Below are 18,125 nucleotides of genomic sequence, written 5' to 3' on the forward strand. Positions count from 1 at the left end.
AGTAGCCATCGGGCGGCTGAAAAAAAAAAAGGAGTCGATAAATATTCTAGGCGGGAATATAGGTAAAAAAATAAGTACATTGTTTAGAGAGTTGCGTTCAACCATGGGAGGGTATATTGGTCGAAATATGGCTTGCAGCTGGCAGTTGGGTGATCAGAGTGCTTGCAATCGGTGGTGAAGAAATGAAGTCTGTTGGATTCATCGAGGGCACGAATACCAATGAAATCTTGGAGGTAAAACTCTGACTCTCTCAATGGGACAACGGTGCTCTGAGTGTTGTTGGCGTAGAAAGCGAACCAACCGGACTCCTTTGGCACGATGGTCTTGTCGTTCTCAGAGTAGGAGAGAACCATGGCGTTCAAACTCTCGATGTTTTGGTTGTACTTTGGATTCTTGACTGGACGCTCGTTGTTGAGGTCGGCCAAGAACAACGATTTCTCGAGGTAGAGATCCAACTTGTATGGGTCACGCCAGTATTGAGCCGGTGAGAAAGTCTCTTGTGCCCAGTTGTCGTATGGCACGGTTCCGAGGATGTGGTCGACCCACTTGATGTTGACGAATGGTGTACCGAATTGACCACGTTGTGGACCGTTCCAACTGATGTAGTTGAATACTGGTGGGTTGTTGTGACGTTGGATGTAACCACGGGTCACAAGAGTACCCTGTGAGAAACCGACGGCGTTGAAACCGTTGGCCAACTTTGGATCGGCTTGAACCTGTTGAGCGTAACTCTCAACCATCTCTTCGACGGTCATGAAAATCGATGACATGAATCCATTTCCAATCTCCATGTTGACAACGTAAATACCTGGACAAGCGGCTTCAATCCATTCCTTTACTGGTGCCATTGCTTTTGCACTAGATGAAACACCATGCCTATAAATGAAATAAATAATATCACGATTAATTAAATTGCATTGATTTGATTGATTATTAATATAGGAAGATCTAAAGATTATTTTCAGGAAAGTAGGAATCAAAAATTATGATTTTTTATTTTTAAAACAACGACTTCAAAAACCATGTTACACACGGTTTTAGAATGTCATATTGTTGTTTTATTTTATTTTTATTCTTGTGGTTATATATTTTAATGTTTAACTAAACAACAACTGTTTAATAACAAACATGCAAATAACCACAATTTTATTTTATATTCTACGATAGTTAACAATTGATAGTATTAATAATTTAGATTTACATACATTAAAACAACTGGTCTATAATTTTGAGCAGAAACAACTGCAACTAAAAGTGCCAACATGGCAATATATTTAGAGATCATCATTTTTTATATTATATAATAAAAAGAGATAAAATTATAAAATATAACTATATCTTTTAAATTTGATTTGAACAGAAATAAAACTCAATCACTGGTAGAGAATGTGTTTCCTCTCATACGATCAGAAAGTGAGTGAGAGCGCACCAATTAGAAAAAAAGAAAAAGTTTGTTTGCAAAAAAAAAAAAAGCAAAAAAAACTTTTGGGAACTGATGAGCCCCATCACTTTTTGGTGGTAATCTTCCTTCATCAAAAAAACAAAAAAAACTTGATAAAAAACCAAACAAAGAGTGTTGTTTTACATTTTTTTCGTTGTTTTCTTGATCTGAAATATCTTGAATTTTGTAAGGAATTTTATAAATCATTAAAAATGATTAAATTTCAAAGTTGAAGTATCATATCGGGAGAACAAGAAAAAAAAAAAAAAACAAATTTAATTAGCAACAGACAGGTGGGCACTAAACCATTTTTAGGTTGAATTGTGCAAGTTCAACAACCATCATTGTTTTTTTGAAATGATTTTTTTTTGATTAAGTTTAAATTTGTCTTTGGAAAAGTTAAATTAAATTATTGCATTTTAATATGGACTAATCCCATCCAATTTTGAAATGTTACTATTATTGTTATTGTTTTTCAAAAAAATAATAAAATAAAATTAAAGATTATTACAATTAAATAATAGTATTAAATTAATAGTAATTATATATTTATAGTTTTGTTTGTTTTATTTATTTTAAATTCCATCCAATTATTTATAAATATATATGGATTATTTCAAAATAATTAATTAAGAAAATCAATCGGTCAATTGAATGATTTAATTTACTTTTTGTTTTATGTTTTCACCTAATCTTATGTTGTAAAGTGAGTATGCAATAAAGTTTGCGGTGGCAATGGCGATAGCACCGAGTGGCCATGACAGTAGATTCAGGAGTGGACCGATAATACAACGATAGACGTTCGCTGTGACACGACCACCTGTCAAGTCGAGTAGCAATTCGTTCAAGTCGAATCCGAGTGGTGGTGGGAAAAGCATGTAGTTGATATTGATTCCACTGATCAAACTACAGATTTCAAAGACGACGTGGTGTGCCAATCCACAGATACCAGTAGACATCAGAGCATAGCCAATATGGAATCGTGTGGGGAACTTGTACATATGAATAACAACCGGCGCAATCAACAATGCGTAGTGTTGAACGAAAAAGTTTGGAATTTCACCTGGTTGTGTTAGATCCGTTAGATCTGGGAATGCCAAAGCTGAAATTCTGTTGTTATTCATTGATTAAAGAAGAAGTGTTAGACTTTTATTTCTAGATCTAGATAAAAAGAATCAAAAGTATTATTAAATACAAACGTTACAAATACATAGTAAACAGATACATTGAATACACGTGATCCATTCTTGAGGTCGTTGGTCAGCAGACAATAGGCGTAGACAGCACTTACAAGATGACATGGCTGTAGCATAAAGAAGTAGTTTCTCGAACCAAATGGTTTGTTTGGCTTGTAGTAGACATTCAGTATCAAATTGACAATCAAAACCAACGCAAGTAGCTTTGGAATGAATTGATGTCTAGAAATACCTTTCTGTTGTTCCGGTACATTCTTTCTTAAAACAATTATATATCCGACTATAATTAAATTTTAGCGAATCAATCAAATCAAATCAATTAGTATATATGTAATCGAAAAACTCAGGTTATAAAATCATTATAGATTATCATATATTGAATACTTACTGAAAACAAGTAAAAGGTATAGAGAGTTTACAATTATAAATTCAAGTGCATGATATTCCGGTGACATGAACCAATGTTTAGAATCGATCGGATCACTTATAGTTGCAAATATATTTGCTATACCAGCGATATGATCGTCCAACATATTCTCTAAGTATTCTCTCATCTCTTTTTTTTTTTTTTTTTTTTGTTTTTTTCTTTTTCTGTATTTGTACTTGTGTGTTAAATTACAACTAATCTAATTTTTAATTACTATAAATTATCTATCTAATCCTATATATATATAAATATATTGCTTTTACAGGAATATAAAAAATAAAAAAAGAAACAAAATAAATAAATAAATAATAAACAAATTCCATTCAATTTAACTATTTGGAATGTGGTTGAAAGTAAGTTAGTTAGTTCATTAAGCACACATCAAATTTTTTAAAATCACATTAAAACAAAAAAAAACTAAAAAAACATACCCCCCAAACGACAATTTTCTGTGATAGAGCCGGATACCGAGAGATTAATGACTCACGCACTTTGCATGCCCTCCATAAAAAATAAAACTAAAATAAAAAGAATAAAAAGAATAAAAATAATAAAAGAATAAAAAGACCTTGATATTTTATTATTTAGTTATAAATCAATTTAAAATTTTTATTTTGTATTTTTTTTTGTATAAAAGTTAGTATGTTTTCCAATCAAATTTGGTTTATCATATGAATTTTTTAATTTAATAATAAGTATCAATCAATTAAATAAAATTCTCTATAAATTTTTTTCTTGTAAACCTCGATTTATTATAATAAAAATCGAAAATATATATTTATGAAAGATGATTACCACGTAGTAGTAGTTCTCACTTTTTATATGAAGAGTTTGGTATGGGGGTTATTTATCTATTTTTTCAGCAAAAGCCCTCTGGTCAAAGTTGATCTGTGGTTTCAAAAATGAATTAAAAAAAAGGATTTCAAAAATTGTTTTTAAAAAAAAAATTAAAAAATCTATTAATATTTATGACGAGGACAATTGTTTTTGACATTGCAATCATCAAGAGAAGAGAAATCTAACTTCATTTTCATTTCAATAGTAGTTTTTATATAATATAGAGATAAGTAGTTAGAAAAGTAGAAACAATATCACAAAAGCAACAATGGATTATATATCTATTTTTATATTATTATGTATAATATGTGCTATATTACAATATGTTATTAAGAGTTCGAATGATAACGAATCGGCAAGTAAGGTGTCATCGACAAGCTCTACTCAATCGATGCAATCATTCAAATCATTCCAATATAAATATTTGACAATCTATTTGTTGGCAATGGGTATGTATGCATAAGTCATATAATCAAGTTCTCACAAATCAATCTATTTTATCTAACAATTCTGAATATTCATTTATTTCCATTTTCCAATCTATATATATATTCTATAATAGCTGCCGATTGGTTACAAGGACCTTATGTATATGCTTTATACGAATCATATGGATTTAAAAAGTCAGATATTGCATTCTTGTTTGTAAGTGGATTCCTTTCAAGTATGTGTTTCGGTATCATCGTTGGTCCAATAGCTGATAAATAGTAAGTTTAATAGGATGGGTATCTTTCATATTCTAATATTTTTATGAATGTCATTTTATTTAGTGGAAGAAAATTAATGTCTATTATTTTTGGTGTTTTATATTCTGCAAGTTGTCTAACCAAGTTGGTCAATGATTTCGGTATTCTTTTGGCCGGTAGAGTTTTGGGTGGTATTTCAACTTCACTATTATTTTCTGTTTTTGAATCATGGATGGTTGCTGAGCATAATGCAGTATGTTATAATTTATGATTATAATTATTTTAGTTTTGAAATATTTATTAATAATATTCATATTATCTATCTATTTATTTAATTATTTTTTAGAGAGAATATCCAGATTCATTATTATCATCAACATTTTATATTGCAACATTTTTAAATGGAATTGTAGCTATTTTTGCAGGACTTTGGTCGTCGTTCGCCGCGGATCGTTGGGGATTTGTTTCACCTTTTATGTGGGCACTTGGCTTGCTTGTGATTTGTACAGTCTTGATTATCACAAGTTGGAATGAAAACTATGGAAATTCCAGTGTGTCACTCGAGCATACTTTCCGTAGTTCATTCCAATATCTGATGAACGATCGTTCCATCATAAAGTTGGGTTTCATTCAATCGTTGTTCGAGGCATCGATGTACACTTTCGTTTTCATGTGGACACCGACTCTACAGGAGTCCGGTAGTCAAGTCGGTGAGTTGCCATTCGGTTTGATTTTCGCCACCTTTATGGTGTGCATCATGATTGGCAGCTCCATTTTCAATATGATAAGCAAGCAGGCATCGATGACGACGGAGCGTCTCGCCTGCTGGATATTCGGATGCGCCATCGGTTGTATGTCGATTCCCTATTTGTTCCCTACACAGTCACTGTTGATCTACATCTCTTTCCTCGTGTTTGAGATCTGTTGTGGACTCTATTTCCCGACGATTGGAACACTCCGCAGTAAATACATTCCGGAATCAGCAAGAACATCGATTATGAACTACTTTAGAGTGCCATTGAATTTCATGGTCGTAGTAGTACTCTCAAACATCTCTTCGATCTCCACCACCAACATCTTTTTAGTCTGTACATTGTGGCTTAGCATTGCCTTAGTTTTACAAAATAGTTTTGTTCCAAGATCATCTTCCAATATTTTACCAAAATCAATCAATGAAAATTTTATATCAGTGGATTAATAAATAAATTATAAATATTTTATATTTTTAGAAAAACAATATAGTAACCTTTTTAGAAAACTTTTTAGATATTATTATTTTTTTCTAATAATATAAATTTCAAATGACAAAAGGAAAAGTTATTTAATCAAAAAAATTATTTCTGATTCTTTAGATTATCCAGAATTTAAATTTAACAATACAGAATTGATAAATGTTCATCAAACATTTATTACAGAGTATGAAAAATTAATCTCAGAATCATTTTTTGAATTCAAAATTTTTAAAATTTTCGCAAAGTCAAAGATCTTACTATTTTTGTTGATCTTTAATTAAAATTAATAAGTAGTTTAGTTTTCATTATAATATATATATATAAAAGACAATCATTCATATTATTATTATTATTATTATAAAGATATAAAAAGAAAGAGATGTCGGAATTTGGTAAAGCAGGTGGTGGTGGTCTACAAAGTTCACAATATGATAATATAGATAGAAGAGAAAGATTGAAACAGATTGCCTTAGAGACTATAGATATATCGAAAGACCCTTATATTATATCGAATCATCTTGGTTCCTACGATTGTAAACTATGTTTAACTGTACATAATAATATTGGTAACTACTTGGCTCACACACAAGGAAAGAAACATCAAACCAATCTTGCGAGACGTGCTGCAAGAGATCAACGTGAAAATCCAAACAAAACTACTTTTGCGTAAGTTATCAAACAAACTAACTAGCTAACTAACTAGCTAACATCATTATCATTTGTTTTTATGTTATTAACGTGTATGTTTATATATATATATATATATATATATATATATTTAATCATTAACAGTCCAAAAGCTAGAATACAACCAAAGAAAACAATAAAGATTGGTAGACCGGGTTATAAGATTATCAAACAGAGAGATCAAGAGACAGGTCAGTTAAGTTTACTTTTTCAAATCGATTACCCAGAGATAGAGCATGGGTTGCAACCTAGACATCGTTTTATGTCGTCGTTTGAGCAGCGTGTAGAACCATCGAATAAAGACTTTCAATATCTATTGTTTGCAGCGGAACCCTATGAAACCATCGCTTTTAAGATACCAAACAAAAAGATAGATAGAACAACAGGTCCAGATGGTAAATTCTTTACTCATTGGGATCGTACTCATTTAACTTTTACCGTAAGTACACTTTGCTAAACATATATATATATGTATAATAGTAAAATGAATACAAAGTGAACAAAACTAACTAACTAACTAATATCAAATTATCATAATTGTTTAACAGTTACAATTATATTTTGAAGAGAGTGTAAACGTAGAAGATATAGATCCATCACAACAGCAGTAATAGTAGTAGTTTTTTACTATGATAATAAATACATTTATATTTCAAATTCGAAATATGTTAATCATATCTTAATTTCTATTGTTTGAATGAGACAACATTTCTGAACTACTACTACTACTACTTAACTAACGTAAATAAAAGTTAAAGTCAAATATATGTATTTGATTAATATAAATTAAAATTTTAGTTTATTTAAAAACGTCCTAATCTGTTCTTTTATGGCGGTGGTTGGAGCTGTAGAGTTTGGTGAACTCTTTTTGTAGAGAATCTAGATACCATATATTAGTACTAATTACCATAGTTAGCTAGATTCTCTACAAAAAAGGGATCGAACAGGAGACATATTGAATGATAATGTGAGTGTCACAAATTAAAAATATTACCATCATAAAGTATGTAAATAGATCGGAGCCAATCAGTTATCTACTAGTGCGGCCCGAGTAATGAATACTACTCAAGCAAATAGCAACTATCCTCAAAGAATCACACTTTGGAAAAACTTTAAAAAAAAACTAGGAAAATACATTCCACCGCCGTACGACAGGTCTATAGAGACCACTCTTTCCAATCTATGATTTAAAATACCTATACCCATTAACAAAAAGTGGAAATTGGCAACTGTTAGGAATTAATAATGGCAAAATTATTACAATTAAGAGGATATATTAATCTTATATAATCTTCAACAAACTATTTAATCAAAAGTTCATAAATAGGGATATAAAAATTTCATATCTTATTATTTGAAATAAAGAATTGTTTTGTTTGTTGATTGAAATTAAAAATATTTTACCATTTTTTAAAAAAAAATATTGCAAAAAATTGAACAACAACAAAAATTTAAATTTACAAGTTAGTTTGGTTAATGACAAGCCAATTAATCTATAGAAGTTTAATATTTATTTTAATTAGAAGATATCCTAGGTTAGATCGATTTTAAACAGATAGATAGGCAGATAAGATAAGATAGAAGAGCGAACAAGTTGTTGAAGTAATTACAGTTATGATATCTCCAACATCAATAATGTCAACTTCAAATTCATTAAAATCACCTACTGATATCAACAACAATAGTATTAATAATGACACAACAACAACAACAACAACAGCAATGGTTGAAAAAGGATATATAAAGATATCGAATGACATTGATAAACCTTTAAAGAAATATATTTATAAATTAGATAAAGAACAATGTATTCTATCTTTTTACAATAAAAACAACAACAACAATGATGATAATAGTGGTATGTTTTATTTTAATAATTGTTATGTTTAAGTTTAATTAATGCTTATATATCTGTAGATACAGATATAAATATAGAAATAGAATCACCAGAGGAGTTTATATTATTAAAAGATGTAAAGAGTTTCGATATAAGTGACCACTTTCAAACCTCTCAAAAGAGACACACCGTTCAATGTGAGTTGGAAGATGGCACAATGATATTCCTAGTATCTAAAACAGTCAATGATAGAAATCACTGGTTAGAGCTACTTAAAGAGTACACCATACCAAAGATTGATATCAATGGTAGAAATGTTACAAATATGAATATAAATAATGTAAATAATAATAGTAATAATAATAGTAATAATAATAATAATAATAGTAGTAATAATAATAATAGACTAGCAGAAGAGTTAGATAATTGTATAAATAGTAATAATAATAATAATAATAATAGCAATGTAATGAGTTCATCTACATTACTTATAAAAGAAGTAAAAGTTAGTGATTTAGAGGATAAAGCAGTCGATGAGATAACATCGAATAGTTCCTCTTTAATGTCGTCACCATCGACCAGTCATTCTAGGATGACCAACTCTGTAAAGTCATTCGATGATAACAATAACAATAATAATGAGGAACAAATAGATAATAATGATAATAATGAAGATAGTAATAATCCACCTGGTTATACAAGAAAAAAGATAAGTTTTAAACGGTCACCTCTTAATGATGGTAGTTCACCATTGCTCTCTGCATCCAACCTATTGTCTTCACCAATAATAACATCATCTATTTACATACAAAATAGTAATGATAATATTAACATTAACAATAGCAATAACAATAGCAATAACAATAACAATCAATATCATTCAAACAATGATCAAAATAGTAGTACATTTGGAATATCATTCAGTCGTATTCCAATTAACCATAATCATAATCATAACAATAACAATAGCAATAGCAATAACAGTATTAATAATAATAATCAAATAGGTGGATTACAAATGGATGGAAATGGATTCTATATAATTAGAGAACCAAGACAATTGCAGGTGGTAGTAGATCGGACAAAGGGTGGCGATTATTCTTTTGCAGGTGTGTGGGCAGGCCAGTTCAAGTTGGAGTGGAAACCGCTATCTATGCAATGGCGACTGAGTGACGATGGCAGTAATGTGATTGGACCTGCTACACCGCCACGCGATGAAATCATCAGGAAGATCAAAGCTGACTATGACAACGCTGTGAGTGTTGGTAATCAGCTGTATGCCGAAATGCTAAAGGATCGTCAGCATGCCATCGAGAATTCACCGGCCTACTGCTATGACTTGGCCGGAGAAATAACCATTGCCTATCGCAATGAAAAGTGGGAATTATTGAAAGCACCGATTCCACTGACACTCAAAAACATCTCACCATTCAACAAAGATTATCAATCATTAATAAATTCACCAAGATCATCATCATCTTCATCAATTGGAAATAACAACAATAATATACAACAACAACAGCAACAGCAACAGCAACAGCAACAACAGCAACAACAACAACAACAACGTCATCAACAACAACAACAACATCAAAGGAATAACAGTAACAATAGTTCAAACTCTGTAAATACAAGTCAATTATTCTCAAGTGTAATTGGTGGTATTTCAAATGTACAACAACATCAGCAGCAACAAGTTCATCAACAACAAATACAACAATTGGATATAGTATTGATAGATCAATATTTGAATGCGGTGAAGAAAGCTGTATTTGATATTGATGATTACTTTGGACATAATACGACTTTGAGTGAAAAGATATCGATGGGTGACGATACAGTTCACAAGAAGATTGCTAATTTGGTGAGAGGAAGACTTGCCAATGCAGTTGCCAACATTCTATCACACGGTTTCATAGTGAACAACAATAGATTACCATTTATAAAGCGATCCAATCATATCTGGGACTTTATCGAAAGTAGCAGGAAGTTGACCAGTCATTCATCGATTGCCGCCAAGGCATTGGCACAGTCAGTGTTATCGATTAACCAGTTAGAGGAAGTACAGTCGTCGTCCTCGTCGTCGGCAGTAGAGTACGCAGCACAGTGGAAAGATCCAAACAAGAAATTCCGAACTTTTATTTGTCTCGGTCTGAATTGTCAGATGTTGGATCAGTGGATACATATCTTAAGACAGAATCCTAGCGTTCCGAACTACTATGAGCAGACGGCATTCATTCATCAACAGGATGCATGGAAACAACTGTGTCAGTGTTTTATACCGCTTGTTAACCTACCTTTTAAACTATCGATCGATTATGAATGTAAATTGAAACTTTCACAGGTCTATACTTCACAGAATTCGACCAACATAATGATGATGTCATCGCCCACAGCCTCACAATCTTCATCTTCGCCATCCACTGCATCGTCACCATCTCTAAGTCCATTGGAGTCACCAACCAACAACAACAACAATCATGACACATTAGAACAACTAAAAACATCATTCAATACACTATCGACATCAATCATTGGTTCTACCAGTCAAATATTCCATTCAATACCAGACACTACTATAAACCTTAAAAAGAAAATATCAAACAACTTTAACTATTTAACAAGTTCAATGATTGGTAATACACCAACATTAAATAATAATAATAATAATAATAATAATAATAATAGCAATAGTAGTGACAATAACAATAACAACAGCAATGAAAATGTAACAACAAAAGAAGAAGATAGACAACCATCACCAACAATCACTGCAACATCACCAAAATCCGACAATGAAAATGAAAATGATAATGAAACTATTGTTAAAGATGAAACAGAATCGACAACTACCACTACCGCTACTACCACTTCTAATAATACAACAACTACAGATCATGATAATCAAAATCCCAATGACATCATACAACGAATTCAAACATCTCTAAAACCAATTTCCCAAAAGATTGAAGATTTCTTTGATGGTTACTAATTAAGAATAATTATGTTGTCTTGGGAATTGATAAATGAAATGAAATTTGAATTAATAAAAAAAAACATTCAATTTCTTAATCAGGAATTTGATCATCACAAATTTATTGGATATTTTTTAATTTTTTGTTTAATTTTTATAAATTTTAGATTAAAAAATTTAGAAATTATTAAGTATAGTGTTATTTATAATAAATTACATCATCAAGCAAGAAGTTAATATAAATAGTCGAAACAACATCATCATCCTTTAAATTTCATTACACGAATCAGTGTTTGTTTATTAATAAAAAAAAAAAAAAAAAAGTATGTCAAGATTAAATCATTTGAAATCAAAGTGGTTAAGTTTAACTATTGAAAGTTTAAGGATAAACGATGGTGTGGCAAACCGATGGTTCAGCACGCTAGAGAGTTACTACACTCCGACTCCTGTAAGATGCTATCATAACTTCAATCATATCGATGAGCTCTTGACGCTGCACGATCGATATGCACCGGTATTGAAAACACCGAATATCTGTCAGTTGGCTATCTGGTTCCACGACGTCGTATACGATCCTACCAAACACGACAATGAAGACAAGAGCATCGAAATGTTCAAATCGTTCGCCGAGGAGTCACATCTCGACGGTGTAACGGTAGATAGAGTATCCGAGTACATCGATGCAACCAAACATCATACAAAGATACCAACAACCAATACCGATCAAGATTATTTCTTGGATATGGATATTTCAATTTTAGGTCGTGAACCAAATGGTAAATAACAATAACAATAATATAATGTTAATAATTATTATTAATTAATTACCAAATCAATAATATTAGTATATTTGGAATATTCAAAAAATATAAGAAAAGAATATATACATGTTCCAGAGCAACAATATAGAGTTGGTAGATCTTTAATATTAGAGAAATTCAAGGAATTGGGTGAATCTCTTTATAAAACCAATGAATTTAAACGACTTTATGCCAAAAATGCTGTAGATAATTTACAAAGTGAAATCGATCGTTTATCAGATGAAAGTCAACCAATATAGATAGTTATAGATATAAAATCATAATCATAAATATATAAAGTAAAATACATTTCTTTGTAAATATATATAATTTAAACATTTTTTGGTACCAATTAAAATTCTTATTATTATTATTTAATGTTTGTTTAATTTTTAAAAGTTAGAGCAATGTACAATTTTCTTTTTTTTCTTTTCTTTTTTGTCTTTTAAATTCTGAATCTATATAAACACGTATTGCCTCTTCGAAGACGGCTCGCACACCTTTATTCGATTGGACACTACATTCTGTGAAGGCTCGAGCACCTATTTTCTTTTTCATCATTAGACCTTCGTCGTAGGTCATTGGTGTCTGTTGTTTTAGCTGGAGCGATGCCAGCACCTCTGGATCAGTCCTTAGATCGGTCTGTGTACCGACCAACACGATCGGGATATTCTGACATGTATAGTGAGTGATTTCACCCAGCCATTTATCATATACGTTTGCATAGGAAGGTGGATTCACCACCGAATAGCAAATCAAGAAAACATCTGTATTATTATATCCTAATGGTCTTAATCTATCGAAATCTTCTTGACCAGCTATTAAATTAAATAAAAGCGTTAAATTAGAAACATTATCTATTAAAAAATTTAATATATATTACCTGTATCCCATAAACCTAAATTAAAATTTCTACCTTGGTAGACATGATGTGAACTAAAATTATCGAATACTGTAGGTTGATAGTCTCTTGGAAATCCTCCTGATGCATAGGAAATCAACAAGGAAGTCTTTCCAATTGCACCATCTCCTACAACCACAACTTTTATATGATGCATTTTTTATCTATATATTATTTTTGTTTTGTTTTTGATTATTGATATCTAAAAAATCTATTTCTATAATAAAAATAAATAAATTAATTTTTTGTTTAAACAAAAAAAGATAATTATGAGAATAGTAAAATTTAATAACAATATGATTTTGTTTTTGATTGGTATATTGGAATAATGTTTATTGTTGTGTTGAAATTGTTTTGCATTGAATTAAGGATGATGATGATGATGATGATAATGATAATAAGGATAATGATTGGATAATTAGTATTAGTATAAAAGAGAGGGATTTATTAATATTGTTATTGTTGTTGACGGATTAGTAATATTTTTTAATTTTAATTAAAATTAAAATGAAAAGTTAACTACTAATTATTTATTTGGTAACTTTGGATTTATCATAAACACTTTATTAGAGTGGGTTAATTTGGATGGAATATTGATCATTTGTGTCACATTGAAAAATATGGAATTGATAGCAATAAAAATCAACAGATTTAGGATTATGTGATGAAAAGAAAATTTTTTATTTAAATTGATACATTTCTCCTTATTTAAATTCGACTATTACATACTATATTGTTTAATGATATTGTATTTATTTTTGTTTTGTATTTATTATTGTTGTTATAATCAATTTATAATAGTTTTATTTATGTATTTTTAATAATTAAACCAGGATTATTTTAATCAAAAAACAATAAAATAAAATGGAAAATAAATAAAATAAAAACAATAAAGAGGACAAAGTAAAATTGATTTTTGATAGAATGGATAAATAAGGATATGGTTGATTGATTGGTATAAATTAAGTATATACCTGTCTGTTTGTCTTGATTTGTTTTTCAACTTATTTGAAAGATAGAAATATTAGATGTTATATTGTTTTTATTTTTACATTACTGTTGTTGATCAATGGTGTTGGTGTTGATATATTTGAAAAATATTATTTTTTAATAGAATTGTAGTTTCACTCTTTTTTACCAATAAAATATTTAATGTTTGTAATTTTTTTGTTTTTAGCTGTTAATAATATAAATATTATAACAAATTTTATTTTATTTGATTTTATATCACTATTGTTATTATTATATATGGTTTAATTTATATTTATTTACTTGATAGATTATTGTTATGATAATGTCTTGTTATTTACATATACATACAATATTCAAATATTTGAATTAAAATGAATAAACTTTGTTATTTGATTAAAATTTATAAATAAATATATAAAATTAATAAATATTGTTATATTTATATTATTTTGGAGTGGAGTTTGGATTGATTCATGGATGAGATGAATGTATGATTGTTAATGTGATATAAAGAATATATATATTTAATTGATCAATCTTTGTGTGGTACCATTTTTCCATTCCATTTCTTGTGTGGTGTTGTATTAACAAACAAAAAAAACATACCAACAAATAACCACAAATAATAGGGTAATATCTCAATGGAGTATGGTTTTTACAATATGGTGGTAATTTTATTTTGTGTGTTTGTGTGTATGTGTGTGTTTTTTGATTATATGTTCTTTGTGTGCGTGTTTATATGTAATACAATCAAAGATTAAGACCAATGAGTAAAAGAATAAATATAAATTTGTGACATTTAAATCAAACATAAAAATTTTAAAAATGAATGTGCATGAACATTGAGTGTATGTTTTGATTACTCTGTGTGTCTGATAATAGATTTAATTATAATGCTTGGGGTTATCTGATACCATTGCAAAAACTAAACTTTCACTTCTTTATTTGTGATTTATTGTTTTTTAAATTATATACAGTACAACACACAACGTATATATAATGAAGAGATTACTATCATTGAAAGTAACCACAAATTATAGAACACTACTATCAACAAACAACAACAACACAAGCACTAACACTAACACTAACACTAATATAAATAACAATAACAACAACAGTAACAATTATTCAACTTCAACATGTTCTCTATCTAGATTAAACAATGGTGGTTATGCAAATATTAATAACTATAGTTTAAAACAACAATTACAACGACAAGAACAAAAACAACAATACCAATTTAGTAATAGTAGTAGTAGTAGTAGGAGTAGTAATAATTGTCGTTTAATATCACCACAACAATCAACATTAATTTATAAATTGATTACTACTAGTAGCAGTAGATTGTTTAATAGTTTACAACAACAACAATATCACATTAGTAGATCTATTTCTTTTTCGTCGAAATTGTTTAAGCAATCGTCATTCTCTGAAAGATATAAACCACCAACACACAAAAAACAAGAATATGTCTATCGAGATACGAACGGAAATCAATGGATCGATAACTACGAGTATTTCCGTAATTTAGATTGTGGAGATGTACAACAATCTATTGATTGCGAGAATCATTATGTAGAGCAATACAGGAATCACAAGTTGACTGATCGAGACACTCCCAACCTCACTCAGAAACAAGACCGCTACCGTAGTATCTCTGAACTAGCGGATATTCTTCGTGAGGAGAACGAATCGACAACCATAGAGGCACCGGAGAGTTATAAGGATTTCGAAGAGGAAATAGATGGATTTCAATATTTAACCGATGAAAGAGGTGTTTATTATCGTAGACAGTGTAGTAGCAATAGTAGTAGTAGTAGTAATGATAGACAAGTTAAACAAATTCTATTTAAAAATGGTATGGACAATGGTTATAAATTGACAACCAACGATATTGTATCATTTAAGTTTGCAGAGGATAACTCTACCTATTTGTATGTCGCTGACGTTGGACAAGAGAAATACCATTGTTTCGTTAGACGTGTTGAACAATCGTCCTCTACTTTACAATTCAATTCAAAGTCACTCGATCACATTGAGAATATAATCAGTGCGGAATGGGCATTGAACAATGATATCTATTATACAATACCAAATGAATTAAATAGACCATATAGAGTAAGTATAATAATAATAATAATAATGATGATGATCATCTTATTTTTACTAATCACATATTAAATATATATAGATATATAAAAGACAAATAGGTAGTAATCAACCAGATGAATTAATCTATGAAGAGTTGGATGATCAATACTTTTTAGATGTAGTTAAATCAAAAGATGGTGTAAGTTATTGAATGAATAACTAACTGTTAATGTTTATAGTTAACAAACTAATTTATAAATTACTTTTTAGAAATATCTATTCTTTTGTTCAAATAGTAAATCATCTACATGTGTATTCTATATCGATTTATATGATAAGAATAGTAAACCAAAGATCTGTTTGAAGAGAACTGATAATTTAGAATATTATGTTGAACATAATAATGTATGTAATAGAGATCAGCGTTATCAACAAACATATTATAATCTATTATTAACAACATATATTCATTGATTGTAGGATCAATTTATAATATTTGCAAATTTCGATAAAAAAGATTTATCAATTTATATTGCACCAGATACAATTGAGAATGGATCGATCGATGATATCAAGGAATTACTACCGACTATTGATAATCTAAGTATTAGAGATGTCGATGTATTCCAAGATAAACTTGTACTATGCGAACTGTATAATTCATCACCTAGAATAAGAGTGATCTCAAAGAATCCTCTTACCAATCAATTCGATCCAAATCATTCGAAATCAATACAATTCCCAGAGGTATCTTCAATTCAATTAGGTATTAATCAAGTATGTAAAAAGGAAATTATAGTTATAATAACAAAACAAAACTTTACTTAACACTTCTTTATAATCCTAGGGTAAAAATAAAAAACATATAAGAGTATTGGCATCCTCACCATTGGTACCAAATACATCATTTGATATCGATCTATATGATGATACAATGACAAAGTATCCTTCACCAACGATTACCGGTCCTTTATCATTGAATAAGGATGATTTTATTTGTGAAAAAGTATTTGTAGAATCTACTAAAACCAATGGAGTAAAGATACCAATGTCACTTGTATATAGTAAAGATTTATTATTAAATGGAATGTAATGTATTAATTAGATAAAGATTACAACAAACGATCAATAATTAATCAGCAATATTGCTTTAGGAATCCAATTCTAATTAAAGGATATGGTGCGTATGGTACTGTTATGGATACTGGTTATGATCAAGAGGATCTGGCATTGTTGAAACGTGGTTGGGTCGTTGCTACTGCACATGTAAGAGGTGGAGGTGAACTCGGTCGCAATTGGTATGAGAGTGGCAAAAAGATGAACAAGAAGAATTCCATCTATGATTTCGTTGATTGCCTAGAGTATTTGATTGCCAGCGGATTCACAAGTGCACGATATCTGGTGGCTCACGGTTCAAGTGCTGGTGGAGTGTTGATGGGTAATATGGCGTTGGCATATCCGCAGTATTTCGGTGCGATCGTTGCAAAGGTACCGTTTGTCGATATGATATCGGCAATGTTGGATGAATCGTTGCCATTGACTACTCATGAGTTTGGTGAGTGGGGAAATCCAAGTGACCCAGATGTTTTCAATTATATATCATCTTATGATCCTTATAGAATAGTTCCTAGTGAATTGGCTATTCAAACTGCAGCAAAGATGAGTGATAGTGATAGGGATGATAAGCTAAAGACGTTACCGTCGATGTTGGTTACTTGTTCACTTCAAGATATAAGAGTACCTTATTGGCAACCATTAAAGTGGGTTGCTAAATTAAGAGAATCAATAAGTAACGGCAGCAACAACAATAGTAATAATAATAATAATAATAATAATCAAAAACAACAAGAGAATGTATTACTTTTAAAGGTTGAGGATCATGGTCATTTCGGTTCGAAAATAAGAAGTGATTATATGGATGATCTGTCATTCGAACAAGCATTCATTATCAACTCTATTGATAGAATTAAATAAATAAAAAAAAAGTTAGTTGCTATCAATAGGCAATATGTTGGTTTATTTTATTATTGTGCACAGAATG

The 18,125-nt window shown here is 29.9% G+C and overlaps 10 protein-coding genes across 10 annotated transcripts; 5 read left to right on the forward strand and 5 right to left on the reverse strand.

Moving 5' to 3' along the window:
- Positions 1–83: 83 nt before the first annotated feature.
- ppt3 (palmitoyl-protein thioesterase family protein) lies at positions 84–1,288 on the reverse strand (the record flags this gene model as incomplete). Its single annotated transcript, XM_020581784.1, has 2 exons — positions 84–876; positions 1,206–1,288. The coding sequence occupies 2 exons, from the start codon at positions 1,286–1,288 to the stop codon at positions 84–86; spliced, it is 876 nt and encodes a 291-aa protein (XP_020427654.1).
- Positions 1,289–2,100: 812 nt separating this feature from the next.
- Positions 2,101–2,565, reverse strand: tmem164 (uncharacterized protein; the record flags this gene model as incomplete). Its single annotated transcript, XM_020581785.1, has 1 exon — positions 2,101–2,565. One exon carries the CDS (start codon positions 2,563–2,565, stop codon positions 2,101–2,103), a length of 465 nt encoding a protein of 154 aa, XP_020427655.1.
- Positions 2,566–2,628: 63 nt separating this feature from the next.
- Positions 2,629–3,191, reverse strand: PPL_11026 (uncharacterized protein; the record flags this gene model as incomplete). The annotated part of the gene is made up of 3 exons (XM_020581786.1): positions 2,629–2,840; positions 2,870–2,917; positions 3,026–3,191. The coding sequence occupies 3 exons, from the start codon at positions 3,189–3,191 to the stop codon at positions 2,629–2,631; spliced, it is 426 nt and encodes a 141-aa protein (XP_020427656.1).
- Positions 3,192–3,405: 214 nt separating this feature from the next.
- On the forward strand, positions 3,406–5,785 carry PPL_11027 (molybdate-anion transporter; the record flags this gene model as incomplete). The annotated part of the gene is made up of 5 exons (XM_020581787.1): positions 3,406–3,417; positions 4,236–4,350; positions 4,464–4,608; positions 4,672–4,840; positions 4,934–5,785. The coding sequence occupies 5 exons, from the start codon at positions 3,406–3,408 to the stop codon at positions 5,783–5,785; spliced, it is 1,293 nt and encodes a 430-aa protein (XP_020427657.1).
- Positions 5,786–6,198: 413 nt separating this feature from the next.
- On the forward strand, positions 6,199–6,963 carry sf3a2 (U1-type zinc finger-containing protein; the record flags this gene model as incomplete). The annotated part of the gene is made up of 2 exons (XM_020581788.1): positions 6,199–6,485; positions 6,612–6,963. The coding sequence occupies 2 exons, from the start codon at positions 6,199–6,201 to the stop codon at positions 6,961–6,963; spliced, it is 639 nt and encodes a 212-aa protein (XP_020427658.1).
- A 222-nt stretch (positions 6,964–7,185) lies between these two features.
- Positions 7,186–7,913, reverse strand: PPL_11029 (uncharacterized protein; the record flags this gene model as incomplete). Its single annotated transcript, XM_020581789.1, has 3 exons — positions 7,186–7,242; positions 7,642–7,686; positions 7,911–7,913. The coding sequence occupies 3 exons, from the start codon at positions 7,911–7,913 to the stop codon at positions 7,186–7,188; spliced, it is 105 nt and encodes a 34-aa protein (XP_020427659.1).
- A 228-nt stretch (positions 7,914–8,141) lies between these two features.
- PPL_11030 (RUN domain-containing protein) lies at positions 8,142–11,335 on the forward strand (the record flags this gene model as incomplete). Its single annotated transcript, XM_020581790.1, has 2 exons — positions 8,142–8,364; positions 8,424–11,335. The coding sequence occupies 2 exons, from the start codon at positions 8,142–8,144 to the stop codon at positions 11,333–11,335; spliced, it is 3,135 nt and encodes a 1,044-aa protein (XP_020427660.1).
- A 307-nt stretch (positions 11,336–11,642) lies between these two features.
- On the forward strand, positions 11,643–12,377 carry PPL_11031 (HD domain-containing protein; the record flags this gene model as incomplete). The annotated part of the gene is made up of 2 exons (XM_020581791.1): positions 11,643–12,093; positions 12,163–12,377. The coding sequence occupies 2 exons, from the start codon at positions 11,643–11,645 to the stop codon at positions 12,375–12,377; spliced, it is 666 nt and encodes a 221-aa protein (XP_020427661.1).
- A 139-nt stretch (positions 12,378–12,516) lies between these two features.
- Positions 12,517–13,175, reverse strand: racL (Rho family protein; the record flags this gene model as incomplete). The annotated part of the gene is made up of 2 exons (XM_020581792.1): positions 12,517–12,935; positions 13,001–13,175. 2 exons carry the CDS (start codon positions 13,173–13,175, stop codon positions 12,517–12,519), a joined length of 594 nt encoding a protein of 197 aa, XP_020427662.1.
- A 1,814-nt stretch (positions 13,176–14,989) lies between these two features.
- On the forward strand, positions 14,990–18,058 carry PPL_11033 (oligopeptidase B; the record flags this gene model as incomplete). The annotated part of the gene is made up of 6 exons (XM_020581793.1): positions 14,990–16,111; positions 16,185–16,283; positions 16,355–16,489; positions 16,565–16,861; positions 16,932–17,141; positions 17,225–18,058. The coding sequence occupies 6 exons, from the start codon at positions 14,990–14,992 to the stop codon at positions 18,056–18,058; spliced, it is 2,697 nt and encodes an 898-aa protein (XP_020427663.1).
- Between the last annotated feature and the right edge of the window lie 67 nt (positions 18,059–18,125).

Source organism: Heterostelium album, assembly GCF_000004825.1.
Source record: "Heterostelium album PN500 unplaced genomic scaffold PPL_contig20, whole genome shotgun sequence".
Classification (NCBI taxonomy): Eukaryota; Evosea; class Eumycetozoa; order Acytosteliales; family Acytosteliaceae; genus Heterostelium; species Heterostelium album.